This window comes from Gobio gobio (genome assembly GCF_949357685.1).
Source record: "Gobio gobio genome assembly, chromosome: 11".
In the NCBI taxonomy this organism is placed as follows: domain Eukaryota; kingdom Metazoa; phylum Chordata; class Actinopteri; order Cypriniformes; family Gobionidae; genus Gobio; species Gobio gobio.
In genome coordinates this window covers 53882756-53904693 of record NC_137104.1, presented here as the reverse complement: position 1 = coordinate 53904693, position 21938 = coordinate 53882756, and the positions used below count along the sequence as shown (strand labels likewise).

Sequence of the window (21938 nt, the reverse complement as noted above, 5' to 3'; positions counted from 1 at the left end):
TATTTCATCCGTGAAAACTTTAGTCCCCTGACTACCATGTCAGAAGCTGCAATTCAAAATAAATAAAAGCAGCAAATTCAGCAGATTTTAGATCTTGCTGGTCCGACTTTGTCAAGACAAACCCGACTCTCCTCTTTTTTTATTCTTCTCCGCTATTGATAAGTTTCGCGTGTTGCGACTTTATTGAGCAGGTCATCCAATAACAGAAATGAGTGATTTACACCAAAAATGTGATGCGGCCAATTATCCCTGCTTGTGGAGTAAAGGAAGACTATGGCAAAATATATTATGATAATATAAATGGTTAGTGTAATGTTGATGCATGATACGTTTGGACATGAGAGCTTGCGGGTTTGCACAATCATTTCAAAATTATACAAAATATCCACGGTTGGATTTAGTTTGCAATTTGGATTATATTATAAGATCTCACAAGTCCTGATAAATGCAATTTCAACTATTTCTGAAGTGCTTCTATTATAAAGAACACTGCTTTCTCACATAATGCAGTTAAACAGCCCCTGCATGGAGTTATTAATTGATTTTTGAGCCATTGATAAATTAATTCAGCACCGCCGCCAGGGACAACACCTGCCAACGTCGCACTTAAGAAGGTATACCTTAAGCAACCTCCTAAGGTATAGTTCGGGGAACACGCCCAGATATTGGATACCTTTAGTTAAGTTATACCTTTAGAGTAGGGCTGGGCGATATATCGCATGACATTGTTAGGCGCATCTCGTCAGTAAAGCCGGTTCCTTGATTAGTAGTAAATCGCCATCACCTGCTTTCAGATAGAGCGGCATTTACTACACAGAGCCGTAGTTCACTGACAAGCTGAGCCATATCGCATTACTTATCGCAGGCGATACGTCCGTCATAATTAATGCGATATGGCTCAGCTTGTCAGTGAACTACGGCTCTGTGTAGTAAATGCCGCTCTATCTGAAAGCAGGTGATGACGATTTACTACTAATCAAGGAACCGGCTTTACTGACGAGATGCGCCTAACAATGTCATGCGATATATCGCCCAGCCCTACTTTAGAGTCTTCTTAGCGCGCTAAGAGACAAAGTTATCAGGAAATACAGCCCTGGCCATTAAAAGGTGCCATAATGATGAGATAATCAGTGTTATTCACTTCACTTACACCTACGCCTAGTTGGTTTACACACCCTGTAAGCTGACTTATGTACCACATCCTGTGTGAACATATAACTTTAGGTTCATTGTGCAAAAACATTACTGTGTGTGTGCCAAATGAAATTATGAAGAGAGTTAGGAATGAGATTCCTAGAAAGATAGTCAAAAATCGGATAAAATGTACAATGTAAAAGTAGAAAAATGTGTATTACCATTGCAGTACCTTTGAAAATAGCAAGTGCATTGATACAGGAAACAGGAAATGCGTTGATGTAGGAAGTAGAAAACTGACTGCATAAGAGGAAGCGTTTTATAGCTCCCACTTCTTTTAATCTTAGAGAAGAGCGCGCAAACATCTCGACAAGCAGCAGGAAGAGGAATGCAGCGCTTCAGATCCAAGCCTTAAGATACACCTGAAGTTTCACAGAGACACAGACGAAGGATAGGGTAAGATTTATCTATGATCTGATCCACAGATTTACCAGATTACATTCTGATATAAAGTGGTGTATTTAGCTTTTTCCTCTGCAATAAATAATAAAATGAGAAAGACCCACATGATATTGTGCTGGTATGATCATTGCTGTCGAGTAAGAATCCATTAGGGGTACCAGTGTATGCCAACCAGTCACCATAGAGTGGGCCATGAGGGTGCATATAGCAGGCACAGATGTGGTGCACTTAATGTGAGAATAACTCACCCCACCCGGGTAGGCATGGTTATTATCCGGACCGTAGGCCTAGGGAGGTACAATAGTGACCAGAATAAGTTAACCCTGAAATGATATAGCCTATTATATGTATTTGACAAGAAGGGGTATCACTGCAAGTTGAGTGATCTTGATAGAGTGACATGTGTGAGGTCGAAAACACCCAGAGGGGTGATGCAGCTCACATGGCTCCTGAAGTTTGATCAAGTAACTCAAAAAATGTGAACATGTACAGATAACATGCAATCAAGCTTAAATTAAATGTATTATTTCTACACACTGATCAAAAATGATGAAAGAAGATCCGCACATGAAAAATAGGCCAACAAGCTAACAAGAATTTATTGTTCAGAGGCCACAAATAAAGTTCTAAGTGTACAAATTGTTTTCGGGTTCAACCCTTTATCAGTTCTCTCTTATTTCTACACACTAAAATAAAAGGCAAATCTGTAGATGCACGTAGATAATACGTGTCTCAATACATTTCATCTCAGTTCATTTATCTAACAGACCTGAATCCTTTACCTTTACCTTGGTCTTTGAATCCTAGTCATTAGATGTTAATCTCTATTTGCACTCCAGGGCAAATAGAACGTTGTGCCATTTTGCTTTAACTTCATGTGCTTATTACTTTCATTTCCCCTGAAATCTGTATTGCATTTTGATGGAATAAAGCTCAGTATAAATAAAGATAATAATAATACACTTAGCACAATATGAAGTCAAATGAAACTTTTTTAAAATATATTTTCCTTGCTTGGCACACAGGGTTTCATTTGATATCGGAATGTTTTATTAAGAAGTCCACACCCAAAAGCTGAGTCTGTGCAGGCAGATCTAACATAAGTACTCTTACCCTCTGTTTCACAGACAAGGTTTAAGCCTAGTCCCAGACTAAAATGCATGTTTCAGCTGTTTTATCTAAAAGCAACTTGCGCTGACATATCTTAAAAATAATTGTCCAAATAGAACTAAGGCCTAATCCTGGCTTAAACCAGGCCTTAGAGTCAGAGCTCAGAGCTCAACTTGATAGCTTAATCGACAGCAGTGTCTTGTTCCACAAGCATTATCCTGAGAAATCTGGAAAGTATTCACAGCACTTAACTTTTTCACCTTTTGTTATGTTACACCCTCCAAAATGGATTAAATTCATTATTTTCCTCAAAATTCTACAAACAATATCCCTTAATGACAACGTGAAAGAAGTTTGTTTGAAATCTTTGCAAATTTATTAAAAATTAAAAATCACATGTACAAAAGTATTCACAGCCTTTGCCATGACACTCAAAATTGAGCTCAGGTGCTTCTTGTTTCCACTGATCATCCCTAACTTTACCGTATCCCACCTCAATATCAGCAAAAGTGTTTTGCAATACAGAATGAACACAATAAGTACATTGTACTTATTTTTTGATGTGATTGTGGCATGATGAGCTGGAAGCCCATTTGCCCGCGTAGGCATAATTGCAGTGACGTCATGTAGTTGCGCCCGCATTTAGGTTGGAGCGCACTTGTGGTGGGTTCTCGTCTGTTTGTTCGCGTGCCTGGCATGGCGCTGCGGTTTTGTGTTGCTGCGACTGTTTGAGTGAGCAACGGTTTGCTGCTGTAACAGAGTTCCCATCAGACGTTGGTTTGGGGATTTTCCCGTTTGTTATCAGCTGGCTGCTGTGCGGGCGTCTGTGTCTTTCAGTCCGTGATGTGTGAATGACTATCGCGAACTATTAAAAGGATGTTTCTTTACTCTCTCTTGGTGTACCTAATCCCGCAGCGACGAGGATCGCATTGAGTGCAGAGATGTCACCGCTGTTTTGTCATAGGTCATTTTGATACTGCTGCTTGAGTTATTATATTCACACACTCATTACTTTATACGGTCCGAGTTCCTTGTTTATTAAGATAAATTTGTTTATTTGTATTTTTTTACATAATTTTGCTTTGAGTTTTTGACTGTGGTTATGAATCATTTGTTCAAATCCTGATTTATTTAATTTGATTTAACTGTTGATTTGTGAATTGTTTATAACCATGCATATGTTTTCTTTTCTTTTCAATTTTGATTTCTTTCCTTGACTGAAGTTAATTGTCTTGATTTCTTGTATGTGCATAACAAACATTTTGTTTTCTTGATTTTGGGATCAAAGATTATTTTGTTAAATTCGGTTTATTATATTTTTATTGTTAATTGCTTTCTTCATTGAACTGGCCCAGTAAGGGTATTACGACCAAAGGCCGGTTGTGAACTAATAATTGACATCCACTTGTCTGTTTATATAATTAATGTCTTTTTCTTTTGCGTGTTTGTGTGGAGAGTTGTGAGTGTATATTTTTAGGAGCTGCGGCCGCCTGGCGTAGGCAATTGACTCCTCCTTCCTTGCTTTTGGTGGTGGTGTTTACACCGTGTGCCGTGACTGATCATTTTCACTGGGGCCCGTGTGATGTGAGCGTGCAGTGCGTGTGAAAGGAGCGTGTCTGTCTTTTGCCGGCTACTCCTTGAACGAGGCCGCAGCTTCTGTCCTTTTAACACTGCAATTGAGTGATTGTGCATCAGATTTTATGCGGATGAATCATAATACATTTTTGTACTTTTGTATCAAATACCTGTGTCTCCATTCTCCTTGTCTGTAGTAGGGAACCTGTGCACTGGTCATATTCTCTGGGTGAAATTCCCAGGGTGGCGTATTCGAATATCCTAATTTGAACCCCTTTTCCTCTGTCTGCTTCTTGTGGACGCCACATAAGTACATAGTAGTTAAGGCCACCTAATAGAAAGTGGGACCGTATAAATAGGATGTAATTACTATTTACACATAGGCTATAAGAACTGCTCCTTTTACATGGTGCAAATAGAATATAACACTATTTTCACTTAGTGTAAATGGCCGCTGCCTAATAATAATATTTAATAAATAAATGTACACTAAACATGTTTTATCAAGTTTGATAATGAAACAATGTTGAGGCGAAACGTTTTAGTCATCACAGGTCACCCTTTTAGCTGTAAGTTGAATAAAGAATCCCTGCAGTCATGGGTGTAAATTTCATCTAACAGTTGGGGGGGGAAATAAACATAACATTTCTCAAGAGCAATTTTTGAAGGGGACACAGATAATACAGCCAAAATCGTACTTGTAAGGATATGTGTACCACAAAGAACATTTTGTACATACTTGGCGTTTTGTGCACTGAAAAATGATCTAATGTCCGTTTTCTTTTCTCTCTCATTTTATCTGACCAACAACACAAAACGATAGTTGTTTAAATATGAGTAAGGTTCACCACACAGTCAAACTATAATTATTAAATTATCTTGCGTCCTCCACATTATATTTTATACTATGATATTCTGATATTTAAAAATTCAACTGCAGCAAGCCCTCTGATCTGCCACTTATCATATTGAGCATTATTAATATTGAGGTTAAAAATGTTTCTAAACTTAAAACGCATTCTTTGTCCCGTTTGTGTTTGTATTATTTGACTACTTACTCAATTATTTTAAGTATATATCATTATATTATTTACAATACAATACATGTGCTTGATCCGAGTGTATTTATTTATTTTTTTCCTCTCCAGGAATTTCCATCAATCTCACAATGGCTAGAAGAGGTATAAACGTTTCTCAAAAAAAAAAAAAAAAAGATTTGTGTGTTTGCTTTACAATCAGTGATTGATTGAGGAAATATATAATGAGTGGAATTAATTCTCTATAGGTACTAAAAGAAAGCGTGTTCACAAACCGTCTGACTCAAGCAAAGAGTCACCTCTGACAACAGGCAAGTAAAATCTGAATCTGTCAACTTAATCTGGAACCACTAGTAACTAATCATGTGGTTGCCTAGAAGGTCTGCACACATTTTCTTTATTTAATGTGTGCTTTAAATAATCCCCATTGTGATTGTCTTCTTCATTGTGCAGATATGGATATCATGCTGAAGGGAAAGCAAATCATGAAAAGAGTCACTGACAATTTAGTCCACACAATCATTATGCACAGAGACATAATTTCAAAGATAGATCAAATTAATAATGTCAGCAGGAAAAAGGCAACTATTGGGATTTTTGGAAAATCAGGAGAAGGGAAGAGCTCCCTATTAAGTGCAATCTTGGGGAAACAGGATTTACTGCCATCTGGTTGTTTTGGTGCCTGTACAGCCATTGTCACTCAGGTGGAAGCCAATCTGACTGACTCCAACTACATAGCAGAGATTGAATTCTTCTCTAAAGAGGTTTCCTCATTTGTATTAATTTTAGTTTTAAAGCATTTTAAAGCAAATCATTATTTTTAAATATGTAAATATTTATCAATCAGACTGGAAGGAAATAAATCCTATATTGTACCTCTGCAGGAGTGTGAGAAAGAGCTCAAAGATATTTTCAGAGTTTTGTCGGATGAAAGTGAGGACAGGAATGAAGACTTGATTGAAATTGCTGCACAAAAGATCACTGCGCTGTATGGAGCTGATGCAGATAAGAAGACATTAGAAGAGCTCAAGAAAGATGACAAATTTACTGAGATTGAAACCTCTTTGTCTATCAATAAGAAAACAATCTCAAACAATGATGTAAGTTAGTAGACTAATTATGTTAATGCCTGATGGTTCATAACATTATAATGAATTTGTAATTGAATATACAACAATAATTATTTTCTCAACAGGTCTCAGAATTTATCAATGATGTTGCACCTTACATTCTGCACAGTGAGGCCAGTTCTGGTGGCTGGTACTGGCCACTTGTGAAGAGTGTGACCTATAAGGTTCCAGATTGTCATGAACTCCTGGAACACTTTGTGTTTGTTGATATTCCTGGATCTGGAGACTGCAACAAGTTAAGAGATGACAAGTGGAAATCTGTACGTATATTACTGCACTCTTTTCCAATTAACCGTTTACTAAGTATACTTACAGTATTGTGGAAAGTTAAAGTGTGTGGGGGGGATTTTTACACTGTTAAAGACTTGGATTCCCATGCTAAACATGGGCAAAGTTTCAAAAAAAAAAGTTGGACGTTTGATGGAATATTTCTGTGGCAAAAATACTCATACTAAGTTTCGGAAAGTTTTTTTTCGAGTATGGGTATATGTGACGTCAGATGGGGCGGAATGTCCTTGTACGGGCCGTACGGGCTCTTTTCCCGGTAGGGCGCAACAATGTCAACAAAAGATGTGCGTTTTTGGTTGTCCGGGAAACCCAAGACAACCCTGTACAGCTTCCCAAAGAACCCAGCGTTAATGGGATCCCTGCATTTCGGCGACGATTGTTTTATAAACAAGGCCCAGTTCAACTCCAGATTTGTAGCTTGTCTAACGCTGAAAGATGGAGCGGTTCCAGCGATTAAGCTTGGAAGCAGGTGGTGAGTAAAACTGCTTCAAATGTCTTTATGTTGTTAGCTATTGACTCGTTCATTCAAATGCGCTACTATTCCATTGTTTTTCTATGTAAACACACACTAGTCTGACTTGCAAAACCGTTCCGCTTGCTACTGCTAACATTGAATCACATACAATGGTCCATAAATCAAATTATGTCCTCATAAACCATGAGTAAACACACAAATGTTGTAAAACTCGCGCATGACAAGCCGCTATAAGCAGGTACCATTATAAGTTATACGTTTTACAGTACATACCATAGATACGTCCTGCTGTTGTCGTCGTTGCTGCTTCTCCTGTTCAATTTCAGCCTCTAGATCTGATTCTGGATCATATATGTATGGCTAGATCCGATTGATCTCCATGGTTTATTTAGGATAACGTTTTTTCCATGTTCAAGGATGTCACAGCTTTCTCAGCTCTCAATGCAATCACTGTGCGTGCTCATGATTCTTGATTCTTGACACACGCTCGTTTTTTTCTGGAAAGACTCGGTACAGCGTATCTTTCTTTTATAAATATAATAAAACTAAACACTTTTTGGAGATATGAAGGATGCAGTACTACTCTATAGGCACTCAAGATTGACATGAGATTGACTGAAACTGAGAGTTTCACCCCCCCTTTAAGGGGGTCACGACATGAGAAATCAAATTTGCCTTGATTTTTTGACATATAGGAGGTTAAAACATCCCACAAGTTTAATGTCCTCCTCATTATAAAAAAATAATTTATTAAATCAAACTATTGTTTTGATATTGCGGGATCTTTAACATCACACGGGCAAACACATTTGCATATGAATAGTGTACATCATAGCACCATGTAGGCTCTGCCCATTGTCGTTCAGTCATTTAACAGCTGACACATGCCTACACCGGATGCGAGCACCACATTGTGTCAAAAGCGAATAGACCCCATTATAATCACTGACGCTGTCTACACTGTATGGGAGCAAGTCACATGTGTTCATGTCACAAGTAAATCTCAAGTCCCTACCATCAAGTCTCAAATCACAGTGCACACAAACCAAGCATGTCAAGTCAGTGGCTTTCCTCAAGCAAGTCAAGTCCTGCTAAGGGTTAAGTCAAGTCAAGTTACAATACCAAACAGAAACAAATAGAGTTTATATTGCTCTTGACCTTATTTATTATTCACTCAGAAATTATTAACTTTCTTATTTATACATTTATACCGTAATATTGATTCATTGATTGCAATAATAATATCATTTTGTATAGTTTTTTTATAGTTTATATAATTTTATAATTATTAACATTTTGAATTATTATTATAATAACAATTATACAAACATTTTTGGAGATACGCAGCACACACACACACTCACAATAATCTGCTGTAATACTCCATATAAAACTCCATAGAAAAGCCAGAATCCAAGCTTTTTTTTGCACAGTCCTATCTAAAGGGTTAATGGTGCCAACTGGTTATCAACTGTAAAAAGAAAACAAATTTTACCTCTTCCCAACAGGGAAAACCATCAACAATCAAAAATGCATGGGTATATGGTGGCATGGCGTTGCAATCAAAACATGTGGTTATAATGGAAGTCAATGGGGCAAAAACAGCCACGAGGAGTAAATGAAAAAAATTAAATGAAGTAAATGAAAATTAAAATCTGATGCTGCACAAAAACTAACAATGCATCAAAGCCAATGTTGTTTCTTATCTTTGACATGTCCAAGACTTTGATAAAAGGTAAAAAAATCCAGTTCTCAATTACATTTTATATTGAAAATAAGTCATTTTGCCCTGATTTAAAAAAAAAAACATTAAGTAGTTTTGATCAGGACTGAGGTTGATTAATGGATTTATGCAAAAAAAATTGAAAAAAATATTGAATATTTATCTGATACATTTTTACAGCAGTTTAATTTAGTGGCTGTTTTCAGCCACGAGGGTAATAAAAGGGTAGTGAATTTGAAGGATGCACAAGGGTTAAACAAGATGGTTCGGGTCCCGTATCCACGGGTCTCGGGTGCTCCGTGTAGACCTCTACATCAAAGTACCACCAGAGTCATACGCCAATAGGCCTGCATAATGCAGATGCATCTAGAACAAGCCTAGTGACTGGGCCACTGAATCACTGAACCGATTTGTTCAAAACCACAGATTCGTTTAGTGACAAAATGCAGACGCTGTGACTTGGAACTATTGTTGTTGGAGAAATAGAGCAAAAATCACACTCTTATCACACTAGTAATGTTTACTGAACTGTTGTATAAAATCAATATCACATTTGCAATCACGCTAATATTCTGGAATTATTGCTTAATATCATATGTTTTAAATATAAAACAATAACTCCTACTGGGGCAGTTTTAACCACCATATCTTGAATTTTAGGTGCATTTTATTAATTCTGGTGGTATTTTGCCCCAATAATGTCTGGACTTGTTTAAGAGAAACATCGATAAAAATCTAGCTCCATTAACAGTTTTGTATTTTTTCGTCATTAGAAAGAGAGACATATTTGGCATTAAAGCACTTAGAAAGAAACAGACTTCAGGGAATTCAGGGATGACCTCTGTGGTCACATCAGGGCGGACAGGGAACTCAGGGGCGACCTCCGTGGTTGTATCATGGCAGAAAAGAAATTCATGTTGACCGGGAACACAGATATGGCCTCCATGACCACTGAAGATTCTGGTGAAGGATCCGTGAAGGCTGGAGACTCTGGCGTAGTGTCCCTGACGCCTGGAGGCTCTGGCATAGCGGCCATCTTGGCCATCATGCTCTTATTAAAGGGGTCATGAACTGGCTTTTAAAAAAATTTTATACTGTTGTCTGAGGTCAACTTATGACGTTCGCTTGGTTGTCTCCTGACGGCCTGTTCGGTGATGCCGTCACTACTGTCACCGACAGGTTCCAGGAGGCAAAGAAGCAAGCTGCGGCGCTCAAGCAGTTTCTCCCCCGTAAGCCCCAGGCCCCGCCTGCTGGTGCCGAGTTTGAGAGAGCGTCGCCACCCGTACCCCCCCTCAAAAAGCGTGGGGCGGTGGGCGGCGCTCGCAGGCGCAGCCTTCCAAGGGTAAGACTGATCTGAGGACAGTCATTGTCTCAAGGAAGGCTGCGTCGAAGAAGCCCTGACGCCAGTGTGCCCAGGGCTGTGACGGTGGTCCCCCCCGGGGGCAGGCGGTGTTCACCTCAGCAAACGGTGCCCGTCTGTCGTCGGTGCCCTCACAGGGTCAATCCACCAACCCCGCCCGAGTGCCCGGGCATCCTGGGATGACTCGCGCCCTCTGAGGAGGGAGGTGGCGCTGTCGAGCCAGTTGTTCCCTGCCGGTCCGCCGTTTCAGGGCGCTGCGCTCGCGGTGCAGAGTCCATCAGAGGCCAGTCTCGAGAGGCTGGTACCCTTAGTAGATTTTCTGGCTGAGTGGGAGAATCTGCCAAATATATCTCAGTGGGTCCTGCAGTTTATAAGAAAAGGGTACACCATTCAGTTTCGATGTCGTCCACCCAGTTTCAACGGGGTTCTGCCCAAAGATGCATATTTTCATGTCTCCATCCTTCCACAGCACAGGAAGTACCTGAGGTTCGCTTTCAGGGAAGAAGCGTACCAATATCGGGTGCCTCCTTTCGGTCTAGCACTTTCACCGCACACGTTCACGAAGTGTGTGGACGCTGCACTAGTCCCCTTGCGTATGCAGGGGATCCGCATTCCCAATTATATCGACGGCTGGCTGATTCTAGCACATAGGCTCAACTCCAAGAAGAGCGTTCTTTCTCCAGTTTAGAGAATAACATATTTAGGCGTGACTTGGGATTCAGTCTCTATGCATGTCCGCTTATCAGAGCCTCGCATAGGGTCGATCCTCTCTGCAGTCAAAAGGGGTGAAGCTAGACCAGCCGCTCACTGTCAAACAGTATCAGAGACTGTTAGGTCTGATGGCAGCAGCGTCCAACGTCATTCCCTGTGGCCTGCTGTACATGAGACCTTTGCAGTGGTGGCTCAAAACCAAGGGATTTTCCCAGAGGGGAAATTCTTTTCGCGTGATCAAGGCAACGCGGCAGTGTCTCCGCACCTTGGTCATGTGGAAGGATCCTTGGTTCCTGGCCCAAAGTCCGTTACTCGGGGCACTGTGTCAGCGAGTATCTCTGACCATGGATGCCTCCCTTTATGGGTTGGGGGGCAACCATGAGTGGTCGCTCAGCCCAGGGCTTATGGCAGGAGCGCCATCATTCATGGTACATAAATTGTCTAGAAATGCTGCCGGTGTTTCAAGCTCTGAAGCACTTCCTCCCATATCTCAGGGGCCATCATGTGCTCGTTCTCACAGACAGCACATCGGTGGTCTCTTACATCAACCATCAGGGGGGTTTGAGGTCTCGCCAGTTATACAAGTTGGCTCGCCTTATCCTCCTCTCCCAGAGGAAACTGCTTTCAGTCAGGGCGATGTACATCCCTGGGCGGTTGAATGTGAAAGCAGACATCCTGTCGAGGCAGGGGCCGAGGCCCGGGGAGTGGAGACTCCACACCGAAGTGGTGGAGCTCCTTTGGGAGAAGTTTGGCAGGGCTCAAGTGGACCTGTTCGCTACTCACAAAAACACACACTGTCATTTGTGGTTCTCCCTCACGCCTCCAGCTCCTCTGGGACTGAACGCAATGGTAAAGGAGTGGCCGAGGCTGCCTCTGTATGCTTTTCCCCCGATTGCTCTGCTTCCGGGAGTTCTAGTGAGAGTACGTCGGGACGGGGCCCATCTACTGCTAGTAGCCCCGTTCTGGCCGGGCCGAGTATGGTTCTCAGACATCCATCGTGTCTCTCCTCGACGGCTCTCCCGTGGAGATTCCGCTCAGGAGAGACCTTCTCTCTCAGGCGGGCCGTGCCATCCTGCACCCTCGCCCAGAGTTGTGGAAACTGTGGGCTTGGCCCCTGAGGGGGCTCAGTTCATAAGTTCTGGTCTCTCAACCAAGGTTGTTGAGACCATTCTACACTCTAGAGCTCCCTCCACAAGGAAACTGTACGCTTTGAAGTGGAGACTCTTCACCTTATGGTGCAGAGATTGCTTGTGGGATCCAGTAAACTGCCCTGCGAGCGCGGTGCTGCATGAGAGGTTCTCCGCTGGGTTAGCTCCCTCCACATTAAAGGTGTACGTGGCGGCCTTAGCAGCTTACCAAACTCCTTTAGGTGGGTTTCATTGGGGCGACACCCCTTAGTTACTCGTTTCCTCCGTGGCACTTTGAGGTTAAGACCTGCAGTTCGTACCGGGGTGCCGGCCTGGGACCTCGCTATTGTCCTTCAAGGCCTTTCCGAGGCCCCCTTTGAGCCGCTTGAGGAAGTTTCTGAGAAGTTTCTCACTCTAAAGACTATATTTCTTTTTGCTATATCTTCTTTGAAAAGAATAGGGGATTTGCAAGCCCTCTCTGTGGCACCCTCGTGCTTGGAATTTTCCCGCGGCATGGCTAAGGCCTTTTTACATCCTAGACTGGGTTATATTCCCAAGGTTCCTTCTAACCCTGTAAGACCCATAGTACTGCAGGCCTTTTGTCCTCCTCCGTTTCTGATGTCAGACCAAGAGAGACTTAATCTGCTTTGCCCTGTCCGGGCTCTAGATGCCTATGTCCACAAAGCTGCCCTGTGGAGAAGATCAGAACAGTTGTTTGTTTGTTATGGGCCACTCTCGAGGGGGGTCCCGTGTCAAAGCCGAGGATGAGCAAGTGGGTAGTCGAGGCTTGCTTATGTGGCGGTCGGACAGCCTTCTCCTTTGGCTGTCCGGGCCCACTCAACTAGGAGTATGGCTGCCTCTCAGGCACTTTTGGCAGGGGCCTCCCTGCAGAATGTTTGTGATGCGGCAGGCTGGTCCTCAAAGCACACTTTAGTCAGGTTCTACGAGCTCGACATTAATACTACTCCTGGGGCTCGGGTGCTCGCCCCTTAGACAATGTCACAGCGAGCACCCGGCTCCTATGGGGGCGTGGGTATTGTCATTCCCAAAGCGTTGACGCAGCGCGAGTTCCCTTGAAAGGGAACGTCTCGGTTACGACTGTAACCTTAGTTCCCTGAGTTGGGAACGAGATGCTGCTTCACTCTGCCATACTCCCTGCATGGCCGCAAGAGTCTTGCTTCATCCATTCCAGAAGCTGTGGGCATGTTCTTCCTGCCTTGCTTTATAGTCTCCGGTCGATGACGTCACCCGCCTATGACGTTCCTCTCTATTGGACTGATTACATATGAGCTTCACAACGCAATCTCGCAGAGGCGTTCTCAAAGCGGTGACGCAGCATCTCGTTCCCTACTCAGGGAACTAAGGTTACAGTTGTAACCGAGACGATTCTTGGTCTGTTCCCATTTTGGAATAGAAATAAATTTTTTATTGTGTGTTATTGTGTTAATTTACTTGTTACATCAAAAAAGTTAACTGATTATGTAATGCATGTGAGATGGTGGTCCAGTGGGTTAAACCATGGAACTGATACACAGAAGGTTGCTGGTTCGATCCCAGCGGTCACCACCAGTGTGTCCTTGACCAAGGCACTTTACTCCATGTTGCTCCAGGGGGATTGTCCCTGTAATAAGGGCACTGTAAGTCGCTTTGGATAAAAGCGTCTGCCAAATGTAAATGTAAATGCATGTAATGCATTATCCCCACACTGTGTACATAAAAACACACAATATATTATGCTACTAAAATCATGTCATCTATTTCCAATCTTGTAGAAACTGACAGAGTGCTCTTCTGTATGGATAGTAAGTGATATTAATCGAGTAAGCACTGACAGTGGCCCCTGGGGGATTTTAAAGCATTGCATTGAAGAACTGGGACCAGGAGGAGAATGCAAAAGCATGAACTTCATCTGTACAAAGACAGATAATATCAATCTACCAGCCTATATAAGGTTAGAATTAAATTATCTTTACCATTAAAGGTGCAGTGATTTTTATTGGCAGATATCACTGAAGTAGGTATCAAAGATAAATCAAATTGTCTCTGTATCTCTATGATCTCTCAACAGTGAGAAAAAAGGAAAAAAGAAACATGGTGTTGACCATTTTTGAGCTAGTCAGGAAATGTGTCAATCATTTTGCTTGTTCAGGTTTCCTGACATGTTTGGGAGAATGGGTGTCCAATCCTGCTCCAGGAGGGCCAAAGTCCTGCAGAGTTCAGCTAAAACCCCAATCAAACACGCCTGAACTAGCTAAACAAGGTGTTACTAGAAACTTCCAGGCCAGTGTGTTGAGAACAAGCGTGTTGCACACATCCTGAAAAGTTAAGCCAAAGCGCCTCGATCGACCCCTGGTGGTTGGTCCCAGTATAGGTCATAAACCCCATCCTCTCCATTCAATGTAACAGGACATAGGACAAACTAAACAATCAAATTACACTTCAAATAATTTTTTCCCAAAAATGGTGTCTGTCATTTTAGGCAGTTTTTATCACGCTGATGTCATTTCAAGTGTTCTTTTGTGCGTTTATTTATAAGCGTTTATTCGTTTGTGAGTTATTTGATGCTATAAAAACATATCAAATTTTTTTATTTCTATTTTTAAGTATTTTTAAGTATTTAATGTCTACATTTCCATAACTGTTTATTTCACACCAACATAATGAGTTGTTCTGCATCTGCAAGAGTGTGGGCGGGCTTTTGATATCGGGGCTCTACTTCCTGCTTTCTACTGCGCAGACTCCCTTTTACTATGTGCAGACTCAGGTCCCAAATCAGCGCAAGATGTATGTACACATATTCGGATATTGGTGGCTTCACTTTTCTTGTGAAGGCATGTCGTCCATATTTTTTACAGTCTATGGTTGAGCAAAACTGGAGTGGCCCTCCAAGACAGAGTTTGGACTCCCCTGTTTTGGAGAATGGTTGAGGGGCTGGATGGGGGGCTAATTCAGTCTTACAGGAGTTTGCAAAATGTCACAAACAGCACCCTTGCATACAGTTTCTGTTTGTTACTGCTATTTTGTCCAAAACAAAGATCAGATTTTTAAAACAACACTTTGTGACTTTTTAATATTACTTTTTAGATCTGCACGGATTACTCTAGACCAAACCTCAGGAGACAAGGTTTGTGAAATTTTAAACTGTATAGCATATATTTCTCTTTTATATACATTTTCCAGTTTACAGTTTGTATTGAAAGTGTTTTTTTAATTTTTATTCAGACAATGGAAAACAAATACCTTTAGAAAATCCTAAAAATAAACACATTTTTAAATTGCCACTTCATAGTCCACAAAATAAAATATCCCTGGTTTACAGTGTGTTCCAGCTCTGAGCTGATTTGATGTAAAAAGTTCCTAGCTGGTTTTAGATATACAGCTAGTTTGAGTACATTGAGTAATATTATACAGCTTGTATTATCAACCATTGAATTACATTTCACACTGGTATTATATTATTATTCATTATATTAACATATTGCTGTTTTTATCATTCTTATATGGATCAGAAAAAAGTGTGCATACTTCATAGAAATGAACATGCCAAGACAAGAGTCAAAGAAAAGTTTGAAAATTTGGAATTCAAGGTATTTTATTCAATTTTACAATTTTTAATCATCTCAATTAATTAATACAATTATTATTATTGCTATTATGTATTTTTATTTTTTAGAAAAGATTCAGCACTGATGATAATTTCCTTAATATCTTCACTGTAAGTTCCAATGCCTTCTTTGACCATAATTTAAATCTGGAACCTTGTGAAACAGGTAAACTACTGTTCACCAAACTACTACATTATTCATCATTCAAAAAATCCTTACATGAACTAAATGCCAAACTGTTCTGCATTCACATCGTCTAAAGTTATTATACAGGCAATGCAGTCAAACTGACCAAAATCACACCCTTCTGTAGAAATCCCTAAACTGCAGGATGATCTGAGGACTTTTAACAGGAACATCAACAGAGAACTGACCAGAGATTATGTCAATGAAGCAAAGGGGCTGTTATCCCTGATCCAAAGTGTCCAGCTGGATACAAGCACGAAAACGGTAAGAGTCAGTATCGCTAATATACATGCAAGTCTTCAGAATGCTGCCAATATCCTGTAATTCACTGCTTTTGTGTGGATGTGTTTCAGGTTGAGACAAAAGTCAAAGTCTACATTGAATTAGAGATGAACCTAATAAAGGCACTGAATGAATTGGACAGGGGTTTTGACACCATTTATAGTAACCTGGAGCAGTGTCTCTCAAAGGGAGTGGACCAATCAGTGCAATTATGTGTGTCTTCTACACAAGCAACAATATCCCCTGTAAGTGTGATTTTAATGTGCAAAATTAACCCCCCCCCCCTCCCCCTTAACGGCATTGGTATTTTGTTTTTTGTCAGAATATAGATAAAAGAGGGTTCCATAAAATCCTTCAAGCTTTGTGCAAGAACGACGGATGCTACTGGTCGAAAAATTGGGATGTAATTCTAGATCTGAACAAGCAATTGGCCAAACACTTGCAAGAATGTATTGATGAATATTTCAATCTGATTTTCCCGTAAGTTCTATTTTATTTTTCCATTAAACCCATTAACCGTTACCCCCCATTTTGGATCATAGAAGTGAAAATTGTCATGAATGCTTTGGAATACAGACCTAAGATTGCTCTCTTTTTAAGAAGACACTCGGAAGATTATTGGAGAAATGAAGAGCATTGTTTTTCTTGAATATCATCATGATTACAAATGTGATATTGATTTATAACAGCATAAATATTTATACAGCAGTTAATATTGAGTGAGATTTAAACAATTGTGAATATTTTTCTTTTTGTTCCATTTTGCTAATGAGCCACAGCAGAACAGTATATCTCAGAGCAACACAATATTTTATTACTGAATGAACCCACAATTTGAATGAATAGGTTGAGTGAATGATTCACTGCTGACAGTCTGTAAATTTCAGATTAATATGAGGCCAAAAGCTTTGTTTCACACAGCGTTAGATATGAGCAAATACATAATTGGGTTTATATTGGTAAGTATTGTATCAGATTACAACAACATTTTGTTAAACTGTTTTTAAATTAAACTCTGTTTTCTCTTGGTTTCAGTATGACTGGAACAACAGGGCAGTCAGTGCAAGAACAGATTGACAAGTTCAGTATCATCCAGAGTGACTCAGCTTACTCTGAATCTCCCATATTACATCACATTCAGAACTACATCAAAACAGAGGTGAGTTCAGTTGTCCTCTTGTGGGGATGCAGGGGTCTTAATGCGACCCTGGGTCTTTGTCTTTACTTCCTCTACTCATTACTCAAGGAAGCAGGGACATTGGTCATTAAAAAAAATAGTTTTTCCCCTTTTTTGAAAGGAAACTGACCTGAAGGCAAACCTCAAAAGAGAAGTTGTTGATAACAAGAAGAGCATCTACTCATCAATCCAAATGACCATTAAGAAGGAAATGTCTTCTTGCTATGAACGTAAGATAGCATTTCAATTTAAATCACTATTTATATTAATAGTCGCCTTTATGGTCTTGCAAAACAATTGTTCTAATCACTAGCTCATTCATTGTATATAAAGGAAAAGGGAGCATTTTGAAACATCACTGTCGAGATAATTATGCATTTTATTTCTGGAAAAAAATCCTCAGATGACGCAAATATCGTGCTAGTTCTACATGTTTTCAACTGGCCCACAGGGAGGGATCTCACTCACAGAATGTAAATGTGCACGTCCGCTGCCTCTCGGCTCGGGCATTCATAACGGAGCGGTACGGAGCAAAGTGAGTGTTTCAACTTTTCAATGAATTCCTATGAAAGTTTATCTTCCACATGCGATCTGATAACGCGCCGATAATGACAGCCGCGCTTACCTCAGCTCTGCACAGCTCTTCTCTCGTGATGAATGAGATCTGACTCCTGCTGCGTCTGTGACGTGACTTTCGTTCCGCTCACTCACACTTTATTGAAAAGACACGTTCAGTTTTTAATTGTAGTGTCTATTCTCTAACTGAGCGAAATTATTTTATTACTATGAAAATCAAAATGATGTGGGAGTGGTGCCGCGGTGGACAAGTGACAACCAATAGCCGTGGCCTCGTAGGGCAGCGAAGCAAGTGCATTCTGGGAGTTGTTGTCTTTCATCCACATGAGACAAAAATACATTTTCTGTCTTTTCTCAGTCTAGAAGGCATCAAATTCAAAAACAATTTCACATTTCTACTACATAAATGACACAGTTTAAACACACATTCATCTTCCCAGCGCTGATGTACCCCTTTAATTCAGTGTATATAGAGGTGTAATTTATGTTTGGGTGAATATTTTTATGGGGCTCTGCCCCACCTGCCCATACAGACAATCCGTGGCTGCATGTGGAACAATCCAAAATTAAATGTAAAAGAAATGAATCCTGTAACCTTTCTTGACGGTATTCAGATCCCACTGAGAGAGACTCGGCAGTAGTTGCCATGCTGCCACAAAGTTTGGGTCCTGAAACAGCTGACTTGCAGGGACCCACCAAACTGACGAAGAGGAAGAGTCATTGAAGAGCGAAGATAAGGTGGATAGCCCGCTGGATGCCTCTTTCTCCCAAATCACCTGCGGTAGTGGGATTGGTAGATATGCTCCCTGAGAGCCCCGAAGGAAGTTATGCACACAGTGGAATGGTGTTCACAGACATCACTCACAGGGACCAGGACAGAGTGGCGTCTGTTTTTTCTCTTGGCTGCCCTCGAGGAGATCCCCTTGCTCAAATCCAATCCCACCCTAGGCAGGTTTCTTTATGAGGGCTTGAGTGGCCACACTCACCTTTTGTTCCTCTCTCCTAATGCCCGCCCTGGTCAAGCCTGGCTAGTTGACGCTGTGGGCTCCTGGACACGGTGAGGGATCAGCTCCTTGACCGCCAACAAACAAATGTTTTGACTCCTGATACCTTACTTTAATCTCATCCCTCTCAGAAGAGAGCCAAGCAGGATCGGAGCTTATGCTAGCTGAACTTGTCAAAATGGACACATTCAGTCCCCTCAAGGACTGACTTAGCAAGCTCCTCATCGGCTACGATAATAAAGTGGTGTCAATCATCTCCTGTACTTTAGTCCTGAGATGTTTTTTTCTAAATCTTGACTAAAGACTTCAACACACACACAGGAACAGTTATGTGCTGAACAAAGAAGCTGACAATGCACATTTCTGATGTCCATTAATGGACTTGGTGTCACTATGTTCATATGTTTGACCGCTTTTAGACACCGGCTCACAAAAATGTTTCTTAATTTAGAAGCTGCAGCAATGACTGGAATCGGATCCATGAAGAAAAGGCAAGAACTGCTAATAGCCACAGTCGATACGATAAAACATGACATGTTCAACCAGGCAAAAACTGAAGTGCTTAAAAAATTCAACATTTTAAAGGTAATGATATCATATTTATTTAGACAATCATGAATTTAGTTGTACAATGACTAAAGTAATTTTCTTGTTTTTTTTCTGTTAAGCTGTACATAAAGGATTATCTTAATTCAGAATTAAAGAAATCAATGAAACTCTCACTGTCACAAGCCAGCAATATCACATCGATGGGTAAGAGAGAATGTCATCCTATTTTACCACAGAAACAGGAGTTTAAACAAATAATACTTAGCAAGTGTTTAAATAATCTCAATTACTCCCTAATATGTAATATGTCTTTAGATGTCTCAGAAGAGATCGAACAGATGGAGAGACTTGCAGAGCAACTGTCAAACTGAGGTCATCAAGCAATAAAAGGCCCAAGAGAAGAAGCAGAATTCACAGACAAACATATGTAACACATTTTCTGTAAATGTTTTCTTTAGTTTTACATTATATAGATCATATTGTTTTACTTACATTAATGTGTTGGTTTTTAAATGGTGTACTTTTATCAAATTTCTTTGAACCTTGTGTTTTATTTTAGGGTGAAAACTGCGTATTGCACAAACTGTGTATTTAATTATTACCCTTATAGGGTTAGGGTTAGGGTTAGGGTTATTCAGGGAATAGGGTTACCCAATTTCTAGGTGATGCATTTAGATGGGAATGAAGCAAGGGTCTTTTTTATGAATTAGTACAAAATAGATATTTTCTTTTTTATATTTTTAGTGTAAAGAATTTAGTTTTATTCTTATCCCATGTGCATCTTTAATCGTTTTAGGTTAGGAATGTTCAGTTTAATCTTTAAGTGCTCTGTACTCTTCTTGTATTGAATTATTCAAAAAAATTATTTAATTGAAATTAGATTTTGATTTAATTCTCAATAAATAATAAAAACAGATATCTACTTTACTGTTTCTTTATTTATATTGATTGCTTACAAATATGTGAAATGTCTTTAATCATCAATGTTGTGCTTAGAATGCACACAAAACGTGTACATGAATACAACACGGTACATTAATCATTATTGATATTATAGTGCTATTGGCTTTGATACATAAATCATCCACCCATAACATTCAAGCACAAGCACATGCATTAAAGAGCACCTATCATGGAATTTTTAAATTTACTTTTCATGTAGTGTGTAACATAGATCTAAGTGAACAAAAACATCCTGCAAAGTTTGAAATATGACAGTGCAACGTATATATAGTTATTTTCTTTCAAAAGTTATTTTTAAGAATCGTTAGAAGACCGAAGCATTTTCTCTGACTAGATGACGTCAACTTGTCAAGTTATTTGAATACAATACGCCCACTTATTGCGCTCCAAGACGCCAGTGAAAACTAGAAAACATCATGGCGACGAGACGCCAGTGAAAACTAGAAAACATCATGGCGACGAGATGCCAGTGAAAACTAGAAAACATCATGGCAACGAGACGCCAGTGAAAACTAGAAAACATCATGGCGACGAGACGCCAGTGAAAACTAGAAAACATCATGGCGACGAGATGCCAGTGAAAACTAGAAAACATCATGGCAACGAGACGCCAGTGAAAACTAGAAAACATCATGGCCACGAGACGCCAGTGAAAACTAGAAAACATCAGGGCGACGAGACGCCAGTGAAAACTAGAAAACATCATGGCGACGAGACGCCAGTGAAAACTAGAAAACATCATGGCCACGAGACGCCAGTGAAAACTAGAAAACATCATGGCGACGAGACGCCAGTGAAAACTAGAAAACATCATGGCGACGAGACGCCAGTGAAAACTAGAAAACATCATGGCGACGAGACGCCAGTGAAAACTAGAAAACATCATGGCGACGAGACGCCAGTGAAAACTAGAAAACATCATGGCGACGAGACGCCAGTGAAAACTTGAACACATCATGGCGACGAGACACCAGTGAAAACTAGAAAACATCATGGCGACGAGACGCCAGTGAAAACTAGAAAACATCATGGCGACGAGACGCCAGTGAAAACTAGAAAACATCATGGCGACGAGACGCCAGTGAAAACTAGAAAACATCATGGCGACGAGACGCCAGTGAAAACTAGAAAACATCATGGCGACGAGACGCCAGTGAAAACTATAAAACATCATGGCGACGAGACGCCAGTGAAAACTATAAAACATCATGGCCACGAGACGCCAGTGAAAACTAAAAAACATCATGGCGACGAGACGCCAGTGAAAACTATAAAACATCATGGCGACGAGACGCCAGTGAAAACTAGAAAACATCATGGCGACGAGACGCCAGTGAAAACTAGAAAACATCATGGCGACGAGACGCCAGTGAAAACTAGAAAACATCATGGCGACGAGACGCCAGTGAAAACTATAAAACATCATGGCGACGAGACGCCAGTGAAAACTATAAAACATCATGG

The 21938-nt window shown here is 40.6% G+C and overlaps 2 protein-coding genes across 7 annotated transcripts in view; both read left to right on the top strand.

Annotated features, from left to right (window-relative positions):
- LOC307133510 (major histocompatibility complex class I-related gene protein-like) overlaps nucleotides 1-21938 on the top strand; it is a gene marked incomplete at its 3' end in the record, with an annotated part of 85562 nt that overhangs the window by 24738 nt on the left and 38886 nt on the right. The gene's annotated exons all lie outside the window — the stretch shown is intronic.
- LOC307133427 (nuclear GTPase SLIP-GC-like) lies at nucleotides 1418-20436 on the top strand. Of its 6 annotated transcripts, XR_013817438.1 has the most exons (19): nucleotides 1418-1590; nucleotides 5430-5462; nucleotides 5567-5629; nucleotides 5772-6082; nucleotides 6203-6418; nucleotides 6514-6708; nucleotides 13905-14083; nucleotides 15217-15256; nucleotides 15642-15719; nucleotides 15806-15902; nucleotides 16051-16187; nucleotides 16277-16450; nucleotides 16528-16685; nucleotides 17241-17364; nucleotides 17504-17612; nucleotides 17786-17917; nucleotides 19414-19547; nucleotides 19631-19715; nucleotides 19827-20436. XR_013817438.1 is itself a non-coding variant. In XM_079828510.1 (18 exons), the coding sequence occupies exons 2-18, from the start codon at nucleotides 5450-5452 to the stop codon at nucleotides 19880-19882; spliced, it is 2169 nt and encodes a 722-aa protein (XP_079684636.1). In that variant the 5' UTR covers nucleotides 1418-1590; nucleotides 5430-5449; the 3' UTR covers nucleotides 19883-20432. The 6 variants fall into 6 exon arrangements, 2 of the variants coding, with proteins under 2 accessions (XP_079684636.1, XP_079684637.1); XM_079828510.1 differs by lacking the exon at nucleotides 17786-17917 and having other exon boundaries at nucleotides 19827-20432; XM_079828511.1 differs by lacking the exons at nucleotides 1418-1590; nucleotides 17786-17917 and adding an exon at nucleotides 4156-4290 and having other exon boundaries at nucleotides 19827-20432.

Bases quoted from the DNA above. Each gene is read 5' to 3' on its own strand.
- LOC307133427 (XM_079828510.1), top strand. The intron at 17,365-17,503 runs GTGAGTTCAGTT...CTTTTTTGAAAG, and splicing joins AGAACTACATCAAAACAGAG to GAAACTGACCTGAAGGCAAA. The intron at 19,716-19,826 runs GTAAGAGAGAAT...ATATGTCTTTAG, and splicing joins CAGCAATATCACATCGATGG to ATGTCTCAGAAGAGATCGAA.